This window comes from Schistocerca cancellata, chromosome 3 (assembly GCF_023864275.1).
Source record: "Schistocerca cancellata isolate TAMUIC-IGC-003103 chromosome 3, iqSchCanc2.1, whole genome shotgun sequence".
Classification (NCBI taxonomy): Eukaryota; Metazoa; Arthropoda; class Insecta; order Orthoptera; family Acrididae; genus Schistocerca; species Schistocerca cancellata.
This window is the reverse complement of record NC_064628.1, coordinates 378,751,240-378,774,615: the sequence shown is the minus strand read 5'-3', so window position 1 is coordinate 378,774,615 and position 23,376 is coordinate 378,751,240. Positions and strand designations below refer to the sequence as shown.

Genomic DNA, 23,376 nt, shown 5'->3' with positions numbered 1-23,376 from the left:
ATATTTAAAACACTGCACTTATGTCTAACAGTAGAAAATCCAGGTTGAATGTAACAGTATTATGAAAATGAAAGGTGCTACTCACTGTACAGCAGAGATGCTGTCACAAGACAGTGAGTAGCAACTCTCATTTTGATAACATTGTAACACTTATGTCTAGCGGAATGTAAGTGCAGACGACACTGAATGTTTAGTACAAATAGAAAATCTACAAAAACAGCAGCTGAGATGAAATCCAAAGAAAATAAAACACACTACCAAATGGAACATAATCAGACAGCTAAAAGATTTACTCATCAAGTGGTAGCAGAACACATACATAAAAGTAGGTTATACTTATGCATGCTTTCGGAGCCAGTGGCTCCTTCTGGCAGAAGGGTGGGAGGAAAAGGGCTGGAGATGATTAGGGAAAGGGATTGGTTTCTGGTAAGCCACCCTGAACTGTGGGTTAAGGCAGACTTACCGGATGGGTTGGTCTTCCCTTCTCATCCCCTGACCCATGGTCCTGGGTGACTTCTCTGAAATCTACCACCTTTTCCTAGGCTCTCCAGTCTTTTTCCTTCACACCTCTTCCCCTTCAATCAAGCCACTGGCTCTGAAAGCTTGCAGAAGTATAACCTTTTATATGTGTTTTCTCTGGCCACTGCTTGAGGAGCAGATCTTTTATCTATCTAATTACAATATATTCTAAAAAAATTATTATTTTCATTGTTACATTACCAAATGAGAAGGATATAACTGCAGGAGTTTCATATTACAGGTATAACTGGGTTCATTTGCTGCTGGTCTGAAGTGTAAAACAACACGTAGATTGCAACAGAAGACATCAAGTACATTTAAAATTCGGTTAACATCAAGTTTTGAAGTTTTAGAACTGGCACTGCTAGGAGACTCCAAAAATAGAATATGAAGAAGCAGATGTACTTTCCAAAAGATGTGTTGTATTTTACTGCTGCACACACGCACGCACGCACACACACGCTCACACACGCTCACACACGCACACACACGCACACACACACACACACACACACACACACACACCCACACACACACACACACACAGTGTCGACACATCTTCACGATTGCCATGTGTACGTAATAGATGAAAAGCACTCTGACAGCTGATCTATAACCTTTATCATCTCACAGATGACTCTCACACTGATGAAGTCAGTCATACCAGAGACGAGCTTGAAAATACAATAGCTGCAGATGTACATCAAGTTTTCCAACAGGGTGATCACATACAGTCAAAAGTGTGCTGAGATATCAAAATGAAAATGTTTATTTATTATATATTTGTTTTTATTTTCAGTAAAACAGTGTACGCAAAATCTTAAAATATATTGTTTCTACAAATAACACTTAATACTACAATTAAAAATTATAATTATCACAAACATATGTATAAAATTTCCACAATATTTGGTTCTTGCACTGGAAAGATCAAAATACTGAAGAATATTAGAAAGCTGAGCTGACTTTCTACACTGCCATTTCCATCTCAATTTTGGGATGAGGATTATAATTCTGAAGCTCAAAATCTTCTAGCTTGAATTCTTCAATGTTGGCGACTTCACGTTTTATTACCAGCTTAGGGAAAGGACGAGGCTCACGCTTTATCTGCACTTTCAGTGCCTCAACGTGGCTCAAGTAGACATGAGTATCACCAGTAGTGTGTATAAACTCACCAGGCTGTAAAAGATGCAAAAAGTTCCATAGTACCATATTACTGAGTAGAGCAACAGATTACACTTACTTCACTTTAAAGAACCATTACATGACTTTTCAACTAATTCTATGCTTATGTAAAATATCAATACTGCGATGACTTAAGACGCGATTTATATTGAGTCTTAAGGGACAAAATTATATACCTGTTTCTTCAGCTTCTGTAAGCCATAGAGCATATACCAGACTATTCAAAGTACTCACTACTTTCCAAATTATTAGCCAGATTGATATAGAAATGCATTAGCATAAAATCAGCCAGATGTTACATGATACAACAAATACATTATCACAGATCTTCTGGTCAGAGCAGGAAAGATGTAGGAGCAATCAGCCTGTGTCGAAATATGAAGAACCTCGTTGTGTGTTATGGTGACAAACTACACACCATGTACATTTATTGCACTCCACGGACTTTAATAGTAACTCGTTAACACCCCCACTTCATATGGCCCCTTCTGTAATAAACATCCTAATGCAATAAGCATCATACGCTCAGCCATTCAGCAGAATAACATCTCCTTTCCAGCAATTTATAGCTATGATATTAATTATCTTATTTACCAGAGACTTATGACTAAGTCATCAGCTGCGGTAACTTACAAATAGTGTCACATATTGCAACTTATGTTAATTTGTATGAAAACTGCAATGCACGGGAAGAATGGCCCCCAAAATTCCAAACTCAGATCATACGTAGAAGAGTGGAACAACAAGTGATGAAGTTTGCAAATGTTACAGTATCAGTATGTGAGTGATTACCAACAGGATGTCATAATTTGTCTCAAGTTGAGCATACAGTAAACACCATTGTTGGTGTGCTAAGAAAAATACAGCATTTTTCCGACAAGTCCAGTCTCAGCCTCTCTAAGAAAGACAGTGGCATCTGTACCAGTTCCCACACTCCTACCTTCTACATGCTCCTAACCACCCAGGATGCCACATTGTGGGCAGTTACTGTGCACCCACTGAGATAATCTCTGCTCTCATAGATAAACACCTTCAACCTATTAACCACAACCTACACTTCCACATAAAAGACTCCAACCATTTCCTTTAACTCTCCACAGTTCCTATTCCTTTACTACACGACACTGCTTGTCACTATTGATGCCACCTCTCTTTACGCTATTATCCCAAATGCCCATAGCCTTACCGCTATTGAACATTACCTTTCCCAAAACCTGACAGATTCTAAACCAACTAACTCCCTCCTAGTCACCATGACCAACTATATCCTCAGCCATAATTACTTCTCCTTTGAAGGCATTACCTACAAACAAATCCAGGGCTTGTCTATGGGCAACCACACGGCACCATCCCACACCAACCTACTCATGGGCCATCCCAAAGGAATCCTTCCTAAACACCTAGAACCCCAAACCCCTCATCTGGTTCAGATTCACTGATGACACCTTCGTGATCTGAATTGAGGGTAAGGGACACACTATCCACATTCCTCCAGATACTCAACACCTTCTCCCCCCATTTGCTTCACCTGGTCCTACTCAACCTATCAAGCCATCTTCCTTGATGTTGACCACCTCAAAGATGGCTGTATCAGTACCTCTGTCCATATAAAACCTACCAACCACCAGCAATACCTCCACTTCCACAGCTGCCACCCATTCCACTCCAAGGAGTCCCTTCCATACAACCTAGCTATCCATGGCCATCGAGACTGTAGTAACGAGCAATCCCTCTCAAAATATCCCAAGGGTCTCACTGAGGCCTTTACAGATTGTAATTACCCTCCCCACCTTGTACAAAAACGGATCTCCCATGCCTTATCTTTCCAGACACCCAACACCTCCCAAAGTCCCACCATCTGGCCACAGAGGAGCAAGCACCTAAATTACATTCTCTGCCAGGGTTTTGGCTACCTCTTGTCATCCCCGACATGATGACTGTACTACCCACTATCCCTCCCACAGTGGTATTCTGCCACCCACCCAACCTACACAATATCCTCGTCCATCCCTACAAAACCCCTGCTCCCAGCCCCTCGCCTCAAGACTCAAATCCCTGTAATAGACCTAGATGCAAAACCAGTTCCATACATCCTCCCACCACTACCTACTCCAGTCCAGTCACAAACATCACCTATCCCATCAAAGGCAGAGCTACCTGTAAAACCAGTCGTGATCTACAAGCTAAGCTGCGAACACTGTGCTGCATCCTACGTGGGAACAACATCCAACAAACTGTCTGTCCACATGAATGGCCACTGACAAACTGTGGCTAAGAAGCAGCCGGACCACCCTGTTCTGAGCACATCACCCAACACAACATTCTTCATTTCAATGACTGCTTCACAGAATGTGCCATCTGGAGCTTTTCTCAGTTGCACAAGTGGGAACTCTCCCTGCAACATATCCTATGTTTGCATAACCCTCCTGGCCTCAACCTTCATCAGTCATTGTCCCTACCCATCTAGCCCCTTGCCTGTTCCCATTCCAGCTCTACATAGCCCTCTATTCCACAACTGCATCCAAACTTTTTACTTCTCTTCTTTTCTGCTAAGCCCCCTCTCTCTTCCCCACCCTCCATCTAACCTCCTGACTGCACCTAGCTGCCCTACTGCCCACTTTGTCCCTGTACACTATCACTAGCAGAACTTTAACATCCCCCACCCCTAACCTGCTATCCCTCCCCCTCCCCACCCCAGCCTCCTCCTTATCCCCACTCAGTTGCCTCTCCCATAATGCACTGCTGCTCGCAGTCTGGTTCCAGCTGCAATTGACCATGGCCGCATTTCGCATATTTTGAGAAAGCTAATTTTCTGATAGTCTTTCTTTTTGCCCCTTTCTGTGACCTCTACTCTATTCTTTTTGTCTTCTGTCTTTGGTAGTTTCTCTGTTATTGGTAAAAAGGTGTATGTTGGTTGAACCTTCCTCCTATTAAAAACATCTTCATTTCTTTTTCATGTTAGTTCCTTTTCTTAGCAGATGCACTGGGTTCTGACACCACAGCCTTTTCTTAGCAGATGCACTGGGTTCTGACACCACAGCTGAATTTACTGTCTTGTTCACTATGTGCACACATTTCAAATGAACCTGTGATAGTAATAGTTTCCTCTTCTTCAACAAGAGGATCTTCATCAATGTCTTCTTCATCTTTGATTTGATCAACACCTGGTGGAATGTAAGTGCAATGAAAGCTGTCTGCAACCTCAAAGATCTTAATTCAATATAGCCATAAGTTCTGCAGCAGACAGGGATTTTGCATAATAATCAGACATTCCTAAACAAGCAGAAATCCCTGAATGACCTGTCTGCATTCATTCATAGCAAAGCTGTGGTAAATTACCATTCAATTCATAACACAAAAGTAAATAAAATGCAAAACTTTAATGAAACTGACTTAACAGTAGGGAATATTTGGTCACAATTATTGTTCCAGTGGTAAACACACCTCTTATCAATAAAGTTCAAACTGAAACAGAGATGTATATGCCTACAAATATCTTGGTTATCTTGGTTAAGACTGTCATATTAGAATGACACTCAAGTTATAAAACCACATAGTCCTCAGTCTTCCCTCTGCCTAATTTCGTCGGATGTTCTACACGTAAACCAACCAAACTGAGTGAATATCTTTCAAACAACACCTAACCGTAATAAACTGTTCAGACAACAATGGAATACCAATATATCACTGAGGTAGAATAAAGCAGCCACGTTTCACAAATACTGTCCCAAAGTTGTGTAAATGCAACATTATTGTAAAACAATAGTTTGAAGTGTACGTGTGGATGGATATGTGTGTGTGTGTGTGCGCGCGAGTGTGTACCTGTCCTTTTTTCCCCCTAAGGTAAGTCTTTCCGCTCCTGGGATTGGAATGACTCCTTACCCTCTCCCTTAAAACCCATATCCTTTTGTCTTTCCTTCTCCTTCCCTCCTTCCTGACGAGGCAACCGTTGGTTGCGAAAGCTAGAATTTTGTGTGTATGTTTGTGTTTGTTTGTGTGTCTATCGACCTGCCAGTGCTTTTGTTTGGTAAGTCTCATCATCTTTCTTTTTAAATATATTTTTCCCACGTGGAATGTTTCCCTCTATTATATTCATAAACAGTGATATAGTATGATAACAAGGTTGAAAGAAGTTCACTGTATACAATTCATTTAAAAATCATCATGTGCTAATTAGGAAAGAAAATGAAAACTTTCACAATGAAATACACAAATTTATCTGGAAGTTTGAAAATACAAAGTGGCCAACATTACATTCAGTGATCCATTTAAAATTCCTGAACCAGTTATTGCAGATGTCTTAATTTTTGAATAAAAAAATTTGAAATTTTGTGCAACTCATTTATATAAAAAGATTATGAATTAAATGTTGCATTAATGCAACTTTGGGCCTTAACAAGTTATGTTTAGCGTTTAGTTGTAACAGTCATCAAAAAGAACAATACAGAACAAAAATTTAAGCTCTATTTTGGATTGTAAATCTTGCAAACAACTTTTATAAGAAAGCCCCTTTCCTCACTTCACTTCATTCTCCATATACATTCAAACAAATAGGAGTTACACATGTTTTTGCATCATTTTGCTCCGTGTAGAGTGTACCTTATAGCCACCATGTCCCTTCCATAGGAGTGTATGCATTTGCACCTGGATTTTTGAAAGTACTTCTATGGTTCATAGTTATGTGCATAAAGCCATCAGAAAGTTACTTGTATGATAGGATGCAATCTGAAATTACTGTTTTTCCATCACATTCATGAGAACATAGTCTATCCTTTGGTCAACAGCTTTAAAGAAACACTTCTTGCTTCCTCTCTCCACACTGCCCAACATCTGTTGGCAAGGAATACGATTATTACCTCTTCTGAACTTTCTCTTCTGAAACGTATTCATCAATCTGTACAATACGACCAACATCTCCAAGTTTGTTGCCATTCTTCATACAGTACACAACCCAAACTTCACCTCAAAAGTGGCACCGACTGACAACAGAATGATTTGATAAATGCAGCTGTTCAACAATAAAACTTGCCCTACTTTGTTTCACCCACAAATAAATTTACTTTTATATGTTTCCTATCATCAGGCTGCTTCCCACATACAAACTTTTTTGCCAAATATTATTTCAATGAACTTGAGAAGTTTGCCTGCACACCATCACCTCCATCTTTCAGGACTGGAAGCTTCGTAGATGCTGAACATTACATACGTAACCTGCTTTTTACAATGAAATCTATTCATACACAATTGTTCTATCTTGCCCTGCAAATTAAAGCAACTGCATTGGAATACAAAATAATGACCCAATAAATTAGGTTGTATTCTGAGGTACATAGAACACAAATATAGAACATGAAAATCTGTAACCAAACTTATAATCCATTATCAACAGATCAATGATCATCTAGCTTTAGCTCTCCACGTCAAAACCATTATTAATGAAATCTTGTCTGAAGTCTAATCAAGTAATCTGAACTGGCAATCCTCGCTGAATAGCGTATACTATCACCCAAATGGTTAGAAGTAATGGAAATAAATTGCACAGAAGAGCCTGGTATACTGTAAGTGCACTTTAGCACAACTTTCTATTATCCCAAAAGTTGGGAAAGCAAAGAATTTTACCTTCAAGTTGGTGACAGCTGCTAACATGCATGTCAACAGAGCATAGCTGGCAACATTAAATGGCACCCCAAGTCCCATATCTGCTGACCTCTGATACAGCTGACATGACAACTCCCCATTTGCTACATAAAACTGGACCAAGCAATGGCAAGGGGGCAGTGCCATTAAGCCCAAGTCTGGGGGGTTCCATGCACTCATGATAATACGGCGGTCATCTGGATTTGAACGTAGCATGTTTATCACTTGGTGGAGTTGATCAACACCTTTGCCTCCATAGTTTGCATGTGGTCCTTCATAGTCTGCCCCAAAGTGGCGCCACTGAAAACCATATACTGGACCCAGGTCACCTGCAAGTTAAAATGATAGTAAAAATGTAGAGTTTAAGATCAATTGTGATTAATTCAGTCTCGTGTATGGGAAAAAGATTGGGAGGAAAGGAAAAGTGAGAATCACATTAACATAAATATAATACTATCCAGAAACTGGTTCTGTTGTAATCCAAACCATGAATGTGCTGAAAGAAATTAACTGTTTAACTGTACATTTTTTTTTTAAATTATCAATGATGTTGGCAGCATTGATTGTTTCTACAAAGAATATAGCAAAATCATGTAATTCTGTTTCAGCATGATTGTGAGTCACACTAACCAACTGTTGTCATCGTAATCAGTTTGAAAATTGGTTTAGCAGCTCTCCATGTTTGTCTCACTGAAGTCTTCACACCTACAAAAAGATACTGCACCCAACATCAATTTACTGCAGTAAGACTTTAGTCTGTCTCCCTCTACAGTTTTTACTTCCCATACTTCTTCCTCATTACTAAATCAAACACTCCTCAATGCCCTATGATGTGCCCTACCATTCTGTTCCTTTATTTAGCCAAGTTGTGCCACAAAGCTCCATCTTCCCCAATTTGATCCTCTATCTCTTCACTGGTTACTTGATCTCACCAACTCATTTTTGGCATTCTTGTCTAACACAATACGTCAAAAGTTTCGACTCTCCTTTTGTATGCACTATTTTTGCTCATATAAGGCAAGACTCCAGACAAATACTTTCAGGAAATACTTATCTACACTTAAATGTACGTATGGTAACACCTTTTTCAGAAAAACATGTCTAGCTATTATACATCTGCATTTTAAACCACCTCCTATGATCAACTGTTATGTTGCTCCCCAAATAAAACTAACCTACTGCTTTTAGCTTCTCAATTCATAATCTAGTGCCTCAATCATTGACTGATTTAATTCATCTACACTTTTAGTTCTTTTTATGTCTACATAATACAAGACAGTCTTTCAAGGCACCATCCATTCCTATCTTTGAAATACTTTGGCATCATCAGTGAACTTCAAAGCATTTAATTCTTCTCTCTAATTTTATTTATTTCTTCCTATTGTCTGCTTGATTTCCCTTAGTATTTGTTCAGTGTACAGAATGAACAACATAAGGAATAGGTTACAATCCTCTAACCCTTCTTAATTACAGCCTCCCTTTGATTTCATTCACCTCTTAACAATAATATTTTTTCTTTTAAAATTTTAGATAACTTTTTACTCCCTGTATTTTATCCTGATAACTTCAAAATTTTGTTGCACTCAACATTATCAAAAGCCTTTTCTAAGTGCTTAAAGTATGAATTTTAGATTCTTCAATCAATCTAAAGTAAGCTGTAGGGTCAGTATTGCCTACAATGTTCTTACATTTCTTCTGACACCTATGTGGTCTTTCCTTAGATCTGCTTCCACCACTTATTCCAATATTGTGTTGATAACTTGTGTCAGTATTTTTCCATCTATGACTACTCAGACAGGCAATATAACTGTCAGCATTTGCCTTCTCTAGTACTTGGAAATTACATTTTTCTTCAATCCTGAGAGTATTTGGCCATCATATATATAAAACAAACTGGATGAAACAGTTCAGTCATGGTTGAGTGTTCCACAGATCTTAGTAACGCTGCAGGAGATATGCTTGTCTGCCATAGGTTCTTTTTCAACTTAGGCCTTCAAACGCTTTGCCAAATTTTTCTCACAGAATTGTATAGTCAATCATTATCATCCATTTCCTCTTCTCTTTCCATAACACTGCCATGTAGTTTTCCCCCGACTCTACGTTCCTACCATCTTTCAGCATTCTCTGCTTACAATGCTGGGCTGTCATCTGAGAACCACCTTTTCACATAGCTTCTCCTTCTTCCAAAGGTTTGTTTAATCTTTTCATAATTGGCATCTACCTCTCCTACAGTTGCATGCTTATACAGCTTTGAATTTCTTCTCACCTATCTCTACTTATTAAATTGTGGTTTTATAATCTGAAAAGCAGAAAAATTTAAAAATTTTGTCACTTTAATGTTACACTATAGGATTGTAATAGTATCTACAGATCTATTTACCAACCAATACTCATTCCACAAAGTACATATAAGAAGAGAAACTGAAGTATGAAAAGGAAATATCACTTCAATATTGCAAGTTTCAAATTAATGTGAATCAGTTGCCACACAGAAGACTGTAATACTGAATCTTTAATCTCCAACACACACACACACACACACACACACACACACACACACACACAAGCTACATTGTCTTGGCTAACTGAATTCTGCCAGTACTTCATTTCACACACTACTGAGTTGTTCATACTGTATGATCTTAACTCGTATCAAGTACATCAAATCATTTACAATGTGTTTGCTGTAAATAAGTGCACACACAGGTCTCCCCTGTGCCAGACATTTGTCCTTTGACATTTACTCTGAATCCATTTACATACTGCTTAAGAACGGGAGCATTTTATTCAATATCTCCATCTTTCTATGGCATGAGAGGTGATGCGATGGTAGGCGGGTTTGTTGGACAAGCATCTTGTTGTTCATGTAGACTCATATTTTCAGGTCACCTGTCAGACTTCCACATGACCATTGCAGTGAGACCCTGTGATTTCCACTTTTGGCTCTGGTTTGTCGTTTGTCACACCTTTACCCCTGGTGACATAGTGGCCAGCCTCTGCATGTAACTTCATCTGCTCACACACACACACACACACACACACACACACACACACACACACACACAAATATGCAGTTTGTGATGTGAGCTGATCTGATATGCAAAAATTCAGGTTACAGAACCAATGGCCTGGTGTTAAGTCTCTGACCAGTCCTCCCATAACTGGTTGGGTATATAAATTCGTCATTAGAGAACGGCAAGTGCACATTACCTCCAATAGGACTATGCTGAGTGAAGTGCTATTGTCATTAAACCAACCACTGTTTGTGACAATTTAACCTCTTTTATGCTTAATGTTGTGCAACATGAACCAGCCAATGCTTTACTCCTTCAAGACACAATGCAATCCGCATCTTTCTCTACACATCCATTATTCTTAAATTTGTCTTTTCTACTTCAGCCACAGATCTGTGGAATTAACACTCCAGTTAACAGTGTCAAAATCAAACCTGTGCTAGACTCAAGAGAACACTGAAGTTTCCCGATTAGTGTATCCCATTGTCCTGCCCAATGTGGCAGAGTATTTTTGTCCTACTGCCAGCAATCCTCTCCCCCCCCCCCCCTCTCTCTCTCTCTCTCTCTCTCTCTCTCTCTCTCTCACCCCCCCCCCTACCAGCTTTCTTCATACTTCTTATTTTCTCTTCCATCTCCATTGTTTTTTCTTTCATTATCTATTCTTACTTTCCCTTATTATTTCACACTCTTTCCCAGACCAGCTAACTGTCTCTCCAAATTTTATTTTATAATGGCAGCTACCATACATCTGTAATTCCCACATTTTATAGAAATGTTATATCGTGAGAAATGTATTTAGCAGCAACAGGACTCACTACAGTAAAGATAATTTCCAACGATTACTGGATAGATGCAAATAACGAAGCTCAATCTTCTTCACAAACTAAATGCATTTATAATGGATCATGAACTCTACTTCATGTGCACATGAATTTTATACACCATTTACTCCAAGGATCCTCAGACATCCAGAACATACCTAATCTGCAGTGTTCATATCACCACATTTTAATTACATTATGATGTACTCGTGTACAATAGGGCAAAACTGCCATTAACTTCATTCAGTTCTGCCTGTACACACATTTTTAAAGTTTTTACCAGAAATGCTTGTAAATGGATAGAACAGGTGTCATATATTCATCATGACTGAACAGCCTTATTTGCAAATGCACACTCAAAAATCTTAACAATAATTGTTGAAGGGTATCACCTCCAGCTCCCTCCACTTCAAGTCATGAAAGAAACTGTGCTTTAGAGCCAAGCTTGCAAAACAGCAGTTCTCGTTGTGTCACTCAAAAACAGCAGAATAAACTTGCCAAATCTAGGGGATCCTACCATCAGTGCATAAAAGTGAGTGGTTTATGGCAACATACTACCCTTATGTGCCCCCAATTAACTATGGACTCTTTCCTGGGTACTAAAAGTACAAAATATGGGCAATTTCCAGACTGCACAAAAAGGGGCCGTAAGAAAAATAACAAAGCATAGTTGTTGGACTTATTTTAAAAAACTATTAAAAATGTATTGAACCTTTTCTGCACCAAATGAATACATCTACCCATCTGTCGCGCACACTAGGACAGAAGTTCAGAGATTAAGCTGTCAAATTCCCAAAGGAGATGAAATGATAACAAAGTCACTTATTTAAAAATGTCGTTGAAATATACCTCCTAAATAATGTTTTCTTACTGAAATCAGTATACAGGTTAATTTCAAAAAGTGACGACTAGATCATACTTCATATTTTAACATAAGTTCACTATGTAATGGTTTTTACCAGAAAATCATACAGGGTGTTTCAAAAATGACCGGTATATTTGAAACGGCAATAAAAACTAAACGAGCAGCGATAGAAATACACTATTTGTTGCAATATGCTTGGGACAACAGTACATTTTCAGGCGGACAAACTTTCGAAATTACAGTAGTTACAATTTTCAACAACAGATGGCGCTGCAAGTGATGTGAAAGGTATAGAAGACAACACAGTCTGTGGGTGCGCAATTCTGTACGTCGTCTTTCTGCTGTAAGCGTGTGCTGTTCACAACGTGCAAGTGTGCTGTAGACAACATGGTTTATTCCTTAGAACAGAGGATTTTTCTGGTGTTGGAATTCCACCGCCTAGAACACAGTGTTGTTGCAACACGACGAAGTTTTCAACGGAGGTTTAATGTAACCAAAGGACCGAAAAGCGATACAATAAAGGATCTGTTTGAAAAATTTCAACGGACTGGTAATGTGACGGATGAACGTGCTGGAAAGGTAGGGCGACCGCGTACGGCAACCACAGAGGGCAACGCGCAGCTAGTGCAGCAGGTGATCCAACGGCGGCCTCGGGTTTCCGTTCGCCGTGTTGCAGCTGCGGTCCAAATGACGCCAACATCCATGTATCGTCTCATGCGCCAGAGTTTACACCTCTATCCATACAAAATTCAAACGCGGCAACCCCTCAGCGCCGCTACCATTGCTGCACGAGAGACATTCGCTAACGATATAGTGCACAGGATTGATGACGGCGATATGCATGTGGGCAGCATTTGGTTTACTGATGAAGCTTATTTTTACCTGGACGGCTTCGTCAATAAACAGAACTGGCGCATATGGGGAACCGAAAAGCCCCATGTTGCAGTCCCATCGTCCCTGCATCCTCAAAAAGTACTGGTCTGGGCCGCCATTTCTTCCAAAGGAATCATTGGCCCATTTTTCAGATCCGAAACGATTACTGCATCACGCTATCTGGACACTCTTCGTGAATTTGTGGCGGTACAAACTGCCTTAGACGACACTGCGAACACCTCGTGGTTTATGCAAGATGGTGCCCGGCCACATCGCACGGCCAACGTCTTTAATTTCCTGAATGAATATTTCGATGATCGTGTGATTGCTTTGGGCTATCCGAAACATACAGGAGGCGACGTGGATTGGCCTCCCTATTCGCCAGACATGAACCCCTGTGACTTCTTTCTGTGGGGACACTTGAAAGACCAGGTGTACCGCCAGAATCCAGAAACAATTGAACAGCTGAAGCAGTACATCTCATCTGCATGTGAAGCCATTCCGCCAGACACGTTGTCAAAGGTTTCGGGTAATTTCATTCAGAGACTACGCCATATTATTGCTACGCATGGTGGATATGTGGAAAATATTGTACTATAGAGTTTCCCAGACCGCAGCGCCATCTGTTGTTGAAAATTGTAACTACTGTAATTTCGAAAGTTTGTCTGCCTGAAAATGTACTGTTGTCCCAAGCATATTGCAACAAATGGTGTATTTCTATAGCTGCTCGTTTAGTTTTTATTGCTGTTTCAAATATACCGGTCATTTTTGAAACACCCTGTACATGAAATGTGTGTTGTGCTTAATACTAATGGCTTATTTTCCTCAGAACATCATCTCACTTGTCATGGAGCAATGCTGACTCAGTTCTTGAGACAGACAAAGGAAGACAGAGACGTAACAGAGTTGAGGCAGTATGGTCACTGTCTCAAGTTATCTGTAAGTATGTGTGACATCTAGAGTGACATGTTTTGAGTGATGCTATGAACAGCACACAATCATTTTCCATATTATCAAGCTTACTTGTTCCAAGTGCATACAAAAAATATTTACTACAAAGCGCGCAATGAAGGATGTACATCTGTTAAGGCACTGACTTCAGGAGGCTGAAGTGTCTACGCTGTGACCAACAATCCTGATTTTACACACTTGCCAGCTCAGTCAGTATAACAGTTGCCACAACACTTGAGTTTTAATCTCAGCCCAGCACACAGTTTTAATTTGCCATGAAGTTTCATACCAACACAAAAATCCACTGAAGCCAGAGCTGACTACCTTCCTCGCATTAAGCTGACAAATCCTAACAGCATCTGTCCTAATTTTTTTAAAGAAGGGTCTAACAATAATATGCTTTGGCCTGTGTACTTGAGAAAGCAGTGCAATACACTGGTACATCTGAAGATTCTGTCAGTAGTTGGCTTGAAATGTTTCCAACGGCAAACAAATTCTCTCTTTTAAGAGAAAATTAATTTTCTAATGTCCTTGGAAGAAGTTAGCAAGACATGAAATCAAATTCTTATGCCACCTATTTGCAAATATAATTCAACGATTTTTCTTTGCAGCTGATTGTATGGAGCTCTTTGTTGTTGCCATATGTTTGTTGTTGTAAAGCATTATAGTCATTACCTTTTGTTACTACATCATCTAGGTACTTACTTAGCCAAAACCCCTAGAGAACTTTGCAGATGCACTTAGCTGACTATCAATATGCATAACCATGACAGATTTTGATGAAATTTTGTGTGAACAATTACACATGTTCCCAATGAAAGTCGGTAAAGTTTTACTTTTGCCTATTTAACACTAGGAGAGAGCGAAGTTAGCTTTTTATATCTCTGGAATACATCTGAAACTTTGCACGTGATGACATACCAATACAAGATCTTAGAATACAAAATTTCACTCTCCTAATGCTTTCCAATAGTTTATGATTTGAGGACAAAGTTGACAATATTTCTAAAAATGTCAAAAATGGTTTTTTGGCACACACTTACAAAAAAAAAATCTACGAACTCTCTTAAACCATTTTGATTAGAAAGACCATATCCTAAACGGCCTAAAAATTTTTTTGGTTTTGAATGTGAGCATATAGGGCCCTACAAAAGAACGACAACATGGAGGTACATTGAAAATTGACCTATATTCTGCTGACACTCAAATTAAATCTATATATTTTATTATTTTCTACAACTATTCAGTACTCACTGTGAAAGATAGTATCAAAAGTCATGATTACTAGGAAAATGAGCATGAGCCAGAAAAACGAAAAGCAAGCTGTCTTTTTCTTCTTTTTTTCCCTCTACAGCATTCTGCTCTACAAAATTATTTTTATAAAAGATGAAATGGAATAAGGAGTCAAATATAAGTTGTTATTTTTTCCCTCCAATAATTTGATGTAGTCACATTTGAAAAATGTAATTTTTTTTGCATTCTGTCTTATCAAAATTTCTTCCCAAACAATCATATCAGCAGTATATTACAGAGGACATAACTGAAACCTGTAAAAAATTCAAACAACTTTAAGATAACACAACATTGGGTTCTTAGAAGAGATCTTTTCCAGCTTTGGCCTCATACTTATAGAAATGTATCATCAGCTTGGGATCCTGATGATCGGGATTGGGAACCTGTGTAACGACATTTACCCCTGGGTGCTGCTGCTGCTGCTGCTGCACAGCAATCGGGTGTGGCCCCTATGGCGATGGGGATGCTGGTTTTCTGACTTTAAAAGGAACCAGCAGTGGTTAAGCCACCATTAACCATACCAACACATTTATACAATTTGAAGTGCACACAAATGTTCTGTATTAACCACAAACTACACTAGCACTAAATACCATATACAATGAACCAGAATCAAACTAATACATCAATAGCTTTACACAATAAAAAGGCACATTAATAGTTCTCTACAACATGAATCCATTTCAAAAAATGTCAGGAAGACAGTTGTGAAATTCACAAAAATTTACCCAATGTGGCAGTGGTGTAAAACCGGCAGGCTACTTATATGAAGTGTGCTGCAGCTGTTATGCAACAATTTTACTACCACGATCTCCTCTGCCTTAGTACTGCACAGTAAATTGAGAGGTTCATAATCGGGTTGATTCTGTAGTGACAGCAGAAAAACAGACTAAAATATGTCACTATGAGTCGCGGCAAAAGACAACCCTTTTTTGAACTTTTTCAAGCTCTCTCTCACTTCCTTGTCATCCGACTTTTGACTGATTTCCCCAGAGAGTACTAAACAATTGTAAGATATAATAAAAGACGTCAGATTTAATCTGCGGAATATTGACTGATTTTCAATGCACCTCCACCTTGTCATTGTTTTTTTTAGGACCTTATAAGCTCTCATTGCAAAACTAAATATAATCTGTAGATGGTTTAGAACATAGCCTTTCTAATGAAAATAGTCAAAAGAATTAGCTGGAGACATTTTTTAAAAGTGGTCCAAAAATTGCCATCCCTGGCTTTTCAGAAAATAGTCAACCCTGGCTTCAATTTGTAAACTATTGAAAAGCTGTAAGAGTGAAATTTTACATTCTGAGACCTTGAATTGATAAGGTATTACGTGCAAAGTGTCAGATGTATCCCACAATTACTTCTAAAGACATAAAAATCTGAAGTTCGCATTTTTTGAACGTCTATCTCTCTGGCTGACTTTGCTTCAAATTACCCACATGCAAATCACTCAGGAAATCTGTTTTATTATTTTGCTTAAGATAAAAATAATAATGAATGCTCCTTTTCCACACTTGCTGCACATGACTCTGGTGGCAACTGCCATTATACTTAAAAATCTCATACCCATACACATTTTGAAACGTGTTTTCCCCCCATTGAACCATACAATCTACATCGCTAATCTGCAAATCACACAAGTGCCTGGCAGAGGGTTCATCAAACCACCTTCACAATAATTCTCTATTATTCCACTCTCTAACAGCACGCAGAAAAAACTAATGTCTGTATCTTTCCATGCGAGCTCTGATTTTCCTTGTTTTATAATGATCGTTTCTCCCTATGAGGTTGTTGCCAAAAAAGTATTGTCCCATTCGGAGGAGAAAGTTGGTGGCTGAAATTTCATGTGAAGATCCCACCACAACAAGAAATGCCTTTGTTTTAATAACATCCCCTCCAAATCTTTAAATGCATGACACTCTCCCCTATTTCTGGATAATACGTAACGGGCCGCCGCCTTTTAACATTCTCAATGTACTCCTTTAATCCTATCTAGTAAGGACTCCCCACCACACAACTGTACACCAAAAAGAGGACAGACAAATGTAGTGCAGGCAGTTTCTTTAGTAGATCTATAGCATTTTCTTAGTGTTCTGTCAATAAAACACAAGCTTTGGTTCTCCTTCCCAACAACATTATCTGTGTGTTACTTCCAATTTAAATAATTTGTGACTGTAATTCCTAGGTATTTAGTTGAATTCAAGTCCTTGAGATTTCATTATGTAACCAAAGTTTAATTAATTCCTTTTAGCACTCATGTGGATGACAGCACACTGGTTAGCTGCCAATTTTTGCACCATACAGATATCTTATCCAAATCATTTTGCGATTGGTTTTCATCTTCTGGTGACCTCGCTTGATGATAAACAACAGCATCATCTGCAAACAACCTGAGATGGCTGCTCAGATTGTCTCCTAAATTTTTTATATAGATAAGGAACAGCAGAGGGGTATAGCACTACCCTGGAGAATGCCAGAAATCACTTCTGTTTTATTTGATCACTTTCTGTCAGATGTTACGAACTGTGACCTCTCTGACAGGAAATCATGAATCCAATCACACAACTGGGATGATATTCCATAATCGCACAACTTGATTATGAGCCACTTGTGAGGTACAGTGTCAAAAGCCTTCTGGAAAGTTAGAAACACCAAATCAATTTTAAATCCCTTGTCGATAGCATTCAACAAAATGTGAGTAGAGAGCTAGCTGTGCCTCTCAAGAATGATGTTTTTTAAATCCGTGATGACTGTGTTCATAAACCATTCTCTTTGAGTAATTCATAATATTCAAACACAATATATGTTTCAAAATCCTGCTGCATATCTATGTTAATGATATGAGCCTGTAATTTAGTGGATTACTCCTACTGGCTTTCTTGAATATTGTCTTTACCTGTGCAACATTCCAGTCTTTGGATGCTGGTCCTTCATTGAGTGAACAGTTGTATATGATAAGCAACGAGATATTGCATCAGCATACTCAAAGGAACCACTGTCATCATCAGCATTTCCACTATTATTGCACAGAGAAGACATTGATCATATCTTCCCACTAACATACTTCACATATGACCAGAATCTCTTTGGATTTTCTGCCAGGTTTCAAGACAATTTCAATGTGGAAACTTATTATAAGCATCTCGCATTGAAGTATGCACTGAATTTTGAGCTTCTGTGGAAGATCATCATCTTGGGGATTTCACATTCCGCCCCCGCTGCAACAATGTTCTGACCCCATTTTGTGTACAAGTGGGGCATCAGCTCCATTGTTTGCTAGCTTATTTGGTACATATCTTTCAACTGCTGCCAATACTATATCTCTGAATTTAAGCCACATCCAGTCTACACTTACATTGCTAATTTGGAAGGAGTGGAAATTGTCGCTCAGGAAGGTGTCAAACAAATTTTTATCTGCTTTTCTGAAAAGATTTTTTTTTGTTTGTTTGTTTATTTTTGGTGGATTTGGGAGTCACAACATTCAGTCTCACTATGACAACCCTTTGTTCACTAATCCCAGTATCCATTTTGATGCTCCTTATTAACTCCGGTTTATTTGTTGCTAAGAGGTCAAGCATGTTTTCAGAACTGTTTACTGTTTGGGTGGACTCGTGCACTAATTGCTCGAAATAATTTCCAGAGAATGCATTTAGGAAAATTTTGGATAATGTTTTATGCATACCTTTGGATTTAAACATGTATTTCCACCAACATATTGAGGGTAAATTGAAGTCACCACCAACTATAATTGTATGAATTGGGTATGTGCCTGAAAGTAACTCAAGTTTTCTTTGAACCTTTCTGCAATGTTATCACCGAGTTGGAAGGTCAGTACAAGGATCAAATTAGTATTTTATTTCAGTGGCCAAGAATGATCTCTACCGATACTAACTCACAGGAACTATCTACTTCAATTTTGCTACAAGATAACTCCTTGTAACAGCAACAAACTCGTCACCACCAATTGTATTTAGTCTATTCTTTCTGAACACCATCAGCTCCTTTGCAAAAATTTTGGCTGAACTTCTCCTGATTTAGCCAGCTTTCAGTGCCAGTAACTATTTGAGTATCAGTGCTTTCTATTAGCGCTTAGAGCTCTGGTACTTTCCCAACACAGCTACGACACTTTACAACAGTTATACTGTTATATAGGTCTACGAAGACCTACTTTCTGTGTTTGATCTGCATCATTTGAGACTACAGCCCCTTTTGTTTTTTCCCTAACCTAAAAAGCCCCATGTCACACAGGCCCCACTACCCTTGTAGCTGCCTCCTGCATGTAATGGACCACTGACCTATTCAGCGGAATTTGAAACCCAGCCTCCCTGAGACGTAGGTCGAGGAATCTCCAACCTACAAAGTCACAGAACTGCCTCTGATTCAGATCCTCCACTCGCCTCTGTACCAGAGGTTCACAATCAATCCTGTTGACTGCTTCAAATGGTGAGCTCTGCTTTCACCTCACAAACATGACATGCCTTTAACACTTCAGAAAGCCACTCAAAATTGGAGGAAACCTCTTCGGATCCAAAGCAACAAACATCACTGGTACCGGTGAGAGGCAACACCTGCAGTTGGCTGCGTCCTGTGCTCTTCACGGCATTCAGAAGGGCCCATTCCACATCGGAATTGACTCCAAGGAGTGCACACTGACTTTCTTCCTTTCCTTGGCAGCCATGTCCCTAAGGGGCAGGGTGCAATAATGTGTCTAACACTGGAGGTCCCAACTATCAACAATCCCACCTTCTGTGATTGCCCAGATCTTGCAGCCCTGATAGGTTTCCTCTGAAACAGGACAAGCTAGTGCATCTGACTGAGTGACACTGTCAGCCACAGGCAGCACCTGGAACCTGTTCGTCAGACTAATTAGTGAGGGTTTATGTTCAGTCCCCATGGGAGTCTTTCGCAGCCTGCCACACAATGAGGTGATCTCCCAATTCACCACGGCTGAGGGATCAACCAAAGAGTGAGCAGTAACTGGGCTGGTCACTGGTGCAAACCAATCAGCAGACGTGTGGGTCAGGCTGGACATCCATTCGATCCCCACAGACAGTCCACAGCAGTGATGTCCAACCACTGCAGCCTCATGCTGTGTAACCAAAGACAACACAGTCTTGAGCTGAGAGCGAAGTGTCTCCAACTCACCTAGCATGTTAACACAGCAATTGTAATCCCTGTCCCTACTAAAAGCAGTGGAAAACTACATTTCACAGACAGACACATAACTCCTGAGACATGCTACAGTACTCTACTAACAGACACTAATGAAAGAGCAAGAACTGGGCCTAGTAAATTATATTAAGACACAGATTTATAAACTAAACTACCAAAGCACAAAAGTGAGACTCAAATCATTCACCCCTTGTTAGGAACTCTTATGTCCAAAAATCTATGACTTTCCCGTTGCTACTGCTTCTCGGCTGTCAGCTGGTGCCTGATGACACTCATACATATCTTCCACATTGGCATAAGTCTGGAAACTCATACATATCTTCCACGTTGACATAAGTCTGCCACTTTCTTCAAGAATGTGAGAGATTTTTTACTGTAAGGGGCGTTCAAAAAGAAACTAGCCAGAGGCATAATTACAGAAACCAGTACCTGTATGTTAGAAGTATTGACCCTGGCTGCTGAGACACTTGTCCCACTGAGACACAAGGTGGTCAACCACCTCACAGGTGAGATTGCTCGGTTGTTCTGATCGCTTGGCGAAGGATGGTCCAGGTTTGCAAGTAACACTGGGCACTCACTGCTGTCCCATGCTGCAGGAAGAGAAGGGGCCCACCTTGGTCAAAGGAGGTCAGCATAACCTTTCCCGCACTGGTGTGGGCGACGTCCAGCTGTATGTGCAGAACTGGTTAACATCGCAGCCCTGGGAATTTTATGAAACGGCCATTCACAGCCTTGCGTCACAGTGGGACAAGTGTCAACAGCCAGGGTCAATACCTCCGACATATATGTACTGGTTTCTGTAATTATACCTCCAGCTCTCTCTCTCTTTTTTTTTTTTTTACATCTTTCACACAAGAAATATTTCTGTGGCTGCTGCTATGTTTTGATTGTTTCAGGAAGCTGCAAACCCAGAAGCTGTTAAAGTGAGTCTATTAAAGAGCAATAAATATTGTATAAGTTAAATCAAGTGTTAGTTATGAGTGTCAAGAAGTTGTTTTAGCCCGTCCACTGCCACACAAGGATTACATTCCACATATTGTTTTTGTGCATAATGAAGACACACATTTGTTTCCACTTTGTATGTTCTGTGGGATATACACGGGTCCATATGATTCTACAAAATGATCACAGGATGAATAAATGTCATTTTATTTCACAGTCCACAAAGACACACCATTTTACTTCATATTAATATAAATATTTGTGGAAGACTTGTGTATTACCTAATATACGTTTTCTGAATTTCACCTGCAGTTTAGGTTTTTAAGATAAAAAGTGCATTAAATATGGCAAAGTGTATTTCATTATGACATGAACATAAAAAGAAGAGTACACTACAGCACCCCTTGTTATCACAACCTTTATTTGCCATTTACACTCATCGGCTTTACTACCTCACAATCAAATTATCACCTTTCAACCAAACCTAGGCCTCTGACTACAGTACAAACTCGACTGTCCACACAATTCAGGTTTTACGAGGGGGCTCATAATAAAGATGGGGAAAAAAAAGCACTTGGTAAAAAGACCTGTCACTGGTACTGCATATACTTGTTATATTTACGTACCTTCTTCTCTGTCATAAAATCCTAAACTGTCGAGAAATTCCCTTGAGCTATTTCCATTCCAAATATTTATTCCCTTGGCTTGTAATTCTTTAGCATTGGTTGATCCACGTATGAACCACAAGAGCTCTTCGACAACAGCCCTCCAGAACACTCTTTTGGTGGTGAATAGTGGGAAAACACCTGTAGAAAAAAAATTACAGAATGCGGACCAAACAGAACTTTAAAATCAGACTACTAAACAGTGAGCAAAGCTTTGCCAACAATACAAAATGCTTGCAATAAGGAATAATTACCGCAATCATATTGTGCTATTTCTGATACATACCACAGTATGAAAATTCACAGCTGACAGTGTCTAACCAAACAACACTCAACATAGAAACAAAATTTCAATATCCCCATGTTGAGTTCTAGTTATAAGCCTCTGAATATGCAGTATTTTATTCTCAACGAACGATTAACGTGCAATGAGGTGCAGATTATACCTTAAGTCTCACATAAACTTGTTCTTCACGGTCACACATCGGTATTTTCGAGAAATAACTAGTGCACTTTATTAAAACAATTAACGCCTGTATGTCGTTACCTGAATATCAGAGGCCTGTCAAAGTATTCCGGTAATACGCTGTGACAAGTATACCAGTAAATTTGCTTATTAATTCCTTCACATTGCTTGTGTTACACGAAAGCTTAACTTAAAATTAACGTAAAAATATTCACCTTCTCTCAATGAATATCGCATTTGAGCTCCAAAAAGTGACAATGTTCCAACACCAGTCCTATCACTCTTCTTGTTCCCATGCAAAATTATTTTTTCAATTTGTTTGAGATACTGATACTCTTCATGAACAGGAAGAGCACCATTTGTCTTCTCGAATGGCACATCTGTTCCATTTTCTGCCACATTTTTCAATGCAATGTTTGAAATGTTATGTTTCCCTGCTGTTTCTTTCTTGCTTGGGCTACCATTCTGCAAGGTGCAACACACAGTTTCACTCATGATTACAAACTAACACAACAACGAACAACACGTCGCAACATGCACAGACGTCAGACTGCTTCTCGTACCGCCGGCGCCAAACTTCAAAATCTGAAGCAGGTTTACCACATGCAACAAAAATGTCAACACTTGGCCGCCACTCGAGTGGCGTCACCGATGTTGTGTGTGCATAAACTCTTTGGATGGTTTTGCACACAAACAGGACATGAATGATTTTCCAACTTCAAAATATGAGAAACTGAGAATAGCCCGCAAATAAAACTACCGAACAGCCGCAAAAAAGCCTCAAATTTCTACATAGTTAATTCTGCTCATTTTGCTGGTTGCAAAAATACTGTATATCTCTATCATGTAAGAATCAGAATAACACTCAGTAAATATTCTACTAAAATATTCTGACATAATAATAGTTTGATGAAATTACAAGTTCATATTGATAGATGTGACTGTGTAAGAGAAGACGTTCGAAAAAATGGAG

The 23,376-nt window shown here is 39.3% G+C and overlaps 1 protein-coding gene and 1 long non-coding RNA gene across 3 annotated transcripts in view; one reads left to right on the top strand and one right to left on the bottom strand.

The window, feature by feature from the left end:
* The window catches only part of LOC126175075 (uncharacterized), a 61,427-nt gene extending 39,899 nt beyond the window's left edge, over nucleotides 1-21,528 (top strand). For both annotated transcript variants that reach the window (XR_007535518.1, XR_007535517.1), the window contains exons 3-4: nucleotides 13,744-13,853; nucleotides 21,227-21,528. This is a non-coding gene — a long non-coding RNA (uncharacterized LOC126175075). The remainder of the gene's footprint in view (nucleotides 1-13,743; nucleotides 13,854-21,226) is intronic.
* Nucleotides 1,316-22,992, bottom strand: LOC126175074 (thymidylate synthase). The gene is made up of 4 exons (XM_049921602.1): nucleotides 22,619-22,992; nucleotides 21,899-22,078; nucleotides 7,324-7,670; nucleotides 1,316-1,698 (listed from the first exon to the last, which is right to left on the bottom strand). The coding sequence occupies exons 1-4, from the start codon at nucleotides 22,896-22,898 to the stop codon at nucleotides 1,489-1,491; spliced, it is 1,017 nt and encodes a 338-aa protein (XP_049777559.1). The 5' UTR covers nucleotides 22,899-22,992; the 3' UTR covers nucleotides 1,316-1,488.
* Nucleotides 22,993-23,376: the final 384 nt, after the last annotated feature.

Excerpts from the sequence above, each read along its gene's own strand:
- LOC126175074 (XM_049921602.1), bottom strand. The coding sequence starts at position 22,898 with ATGAGTGAAACTGTGTGTTGCACCTTGCAGAATGGTAGCCCAAGCAAG. Across the intron at positions 7,671-21,898 it reads ATTTTATGACAGAGAAGAAG|GTGACCTGGGTCCAGTATAT; the intron begins GTACGTAAATAT and ends TTTAACTTGCAG. Across the intron at positions 1,699-7,323 it reads CAGCTGTCACCAACTTGAAG|CCTGGTGAGTTTATACACAC; the intron begins GTAAAATTCTTT and ends CATCTTTTACAG.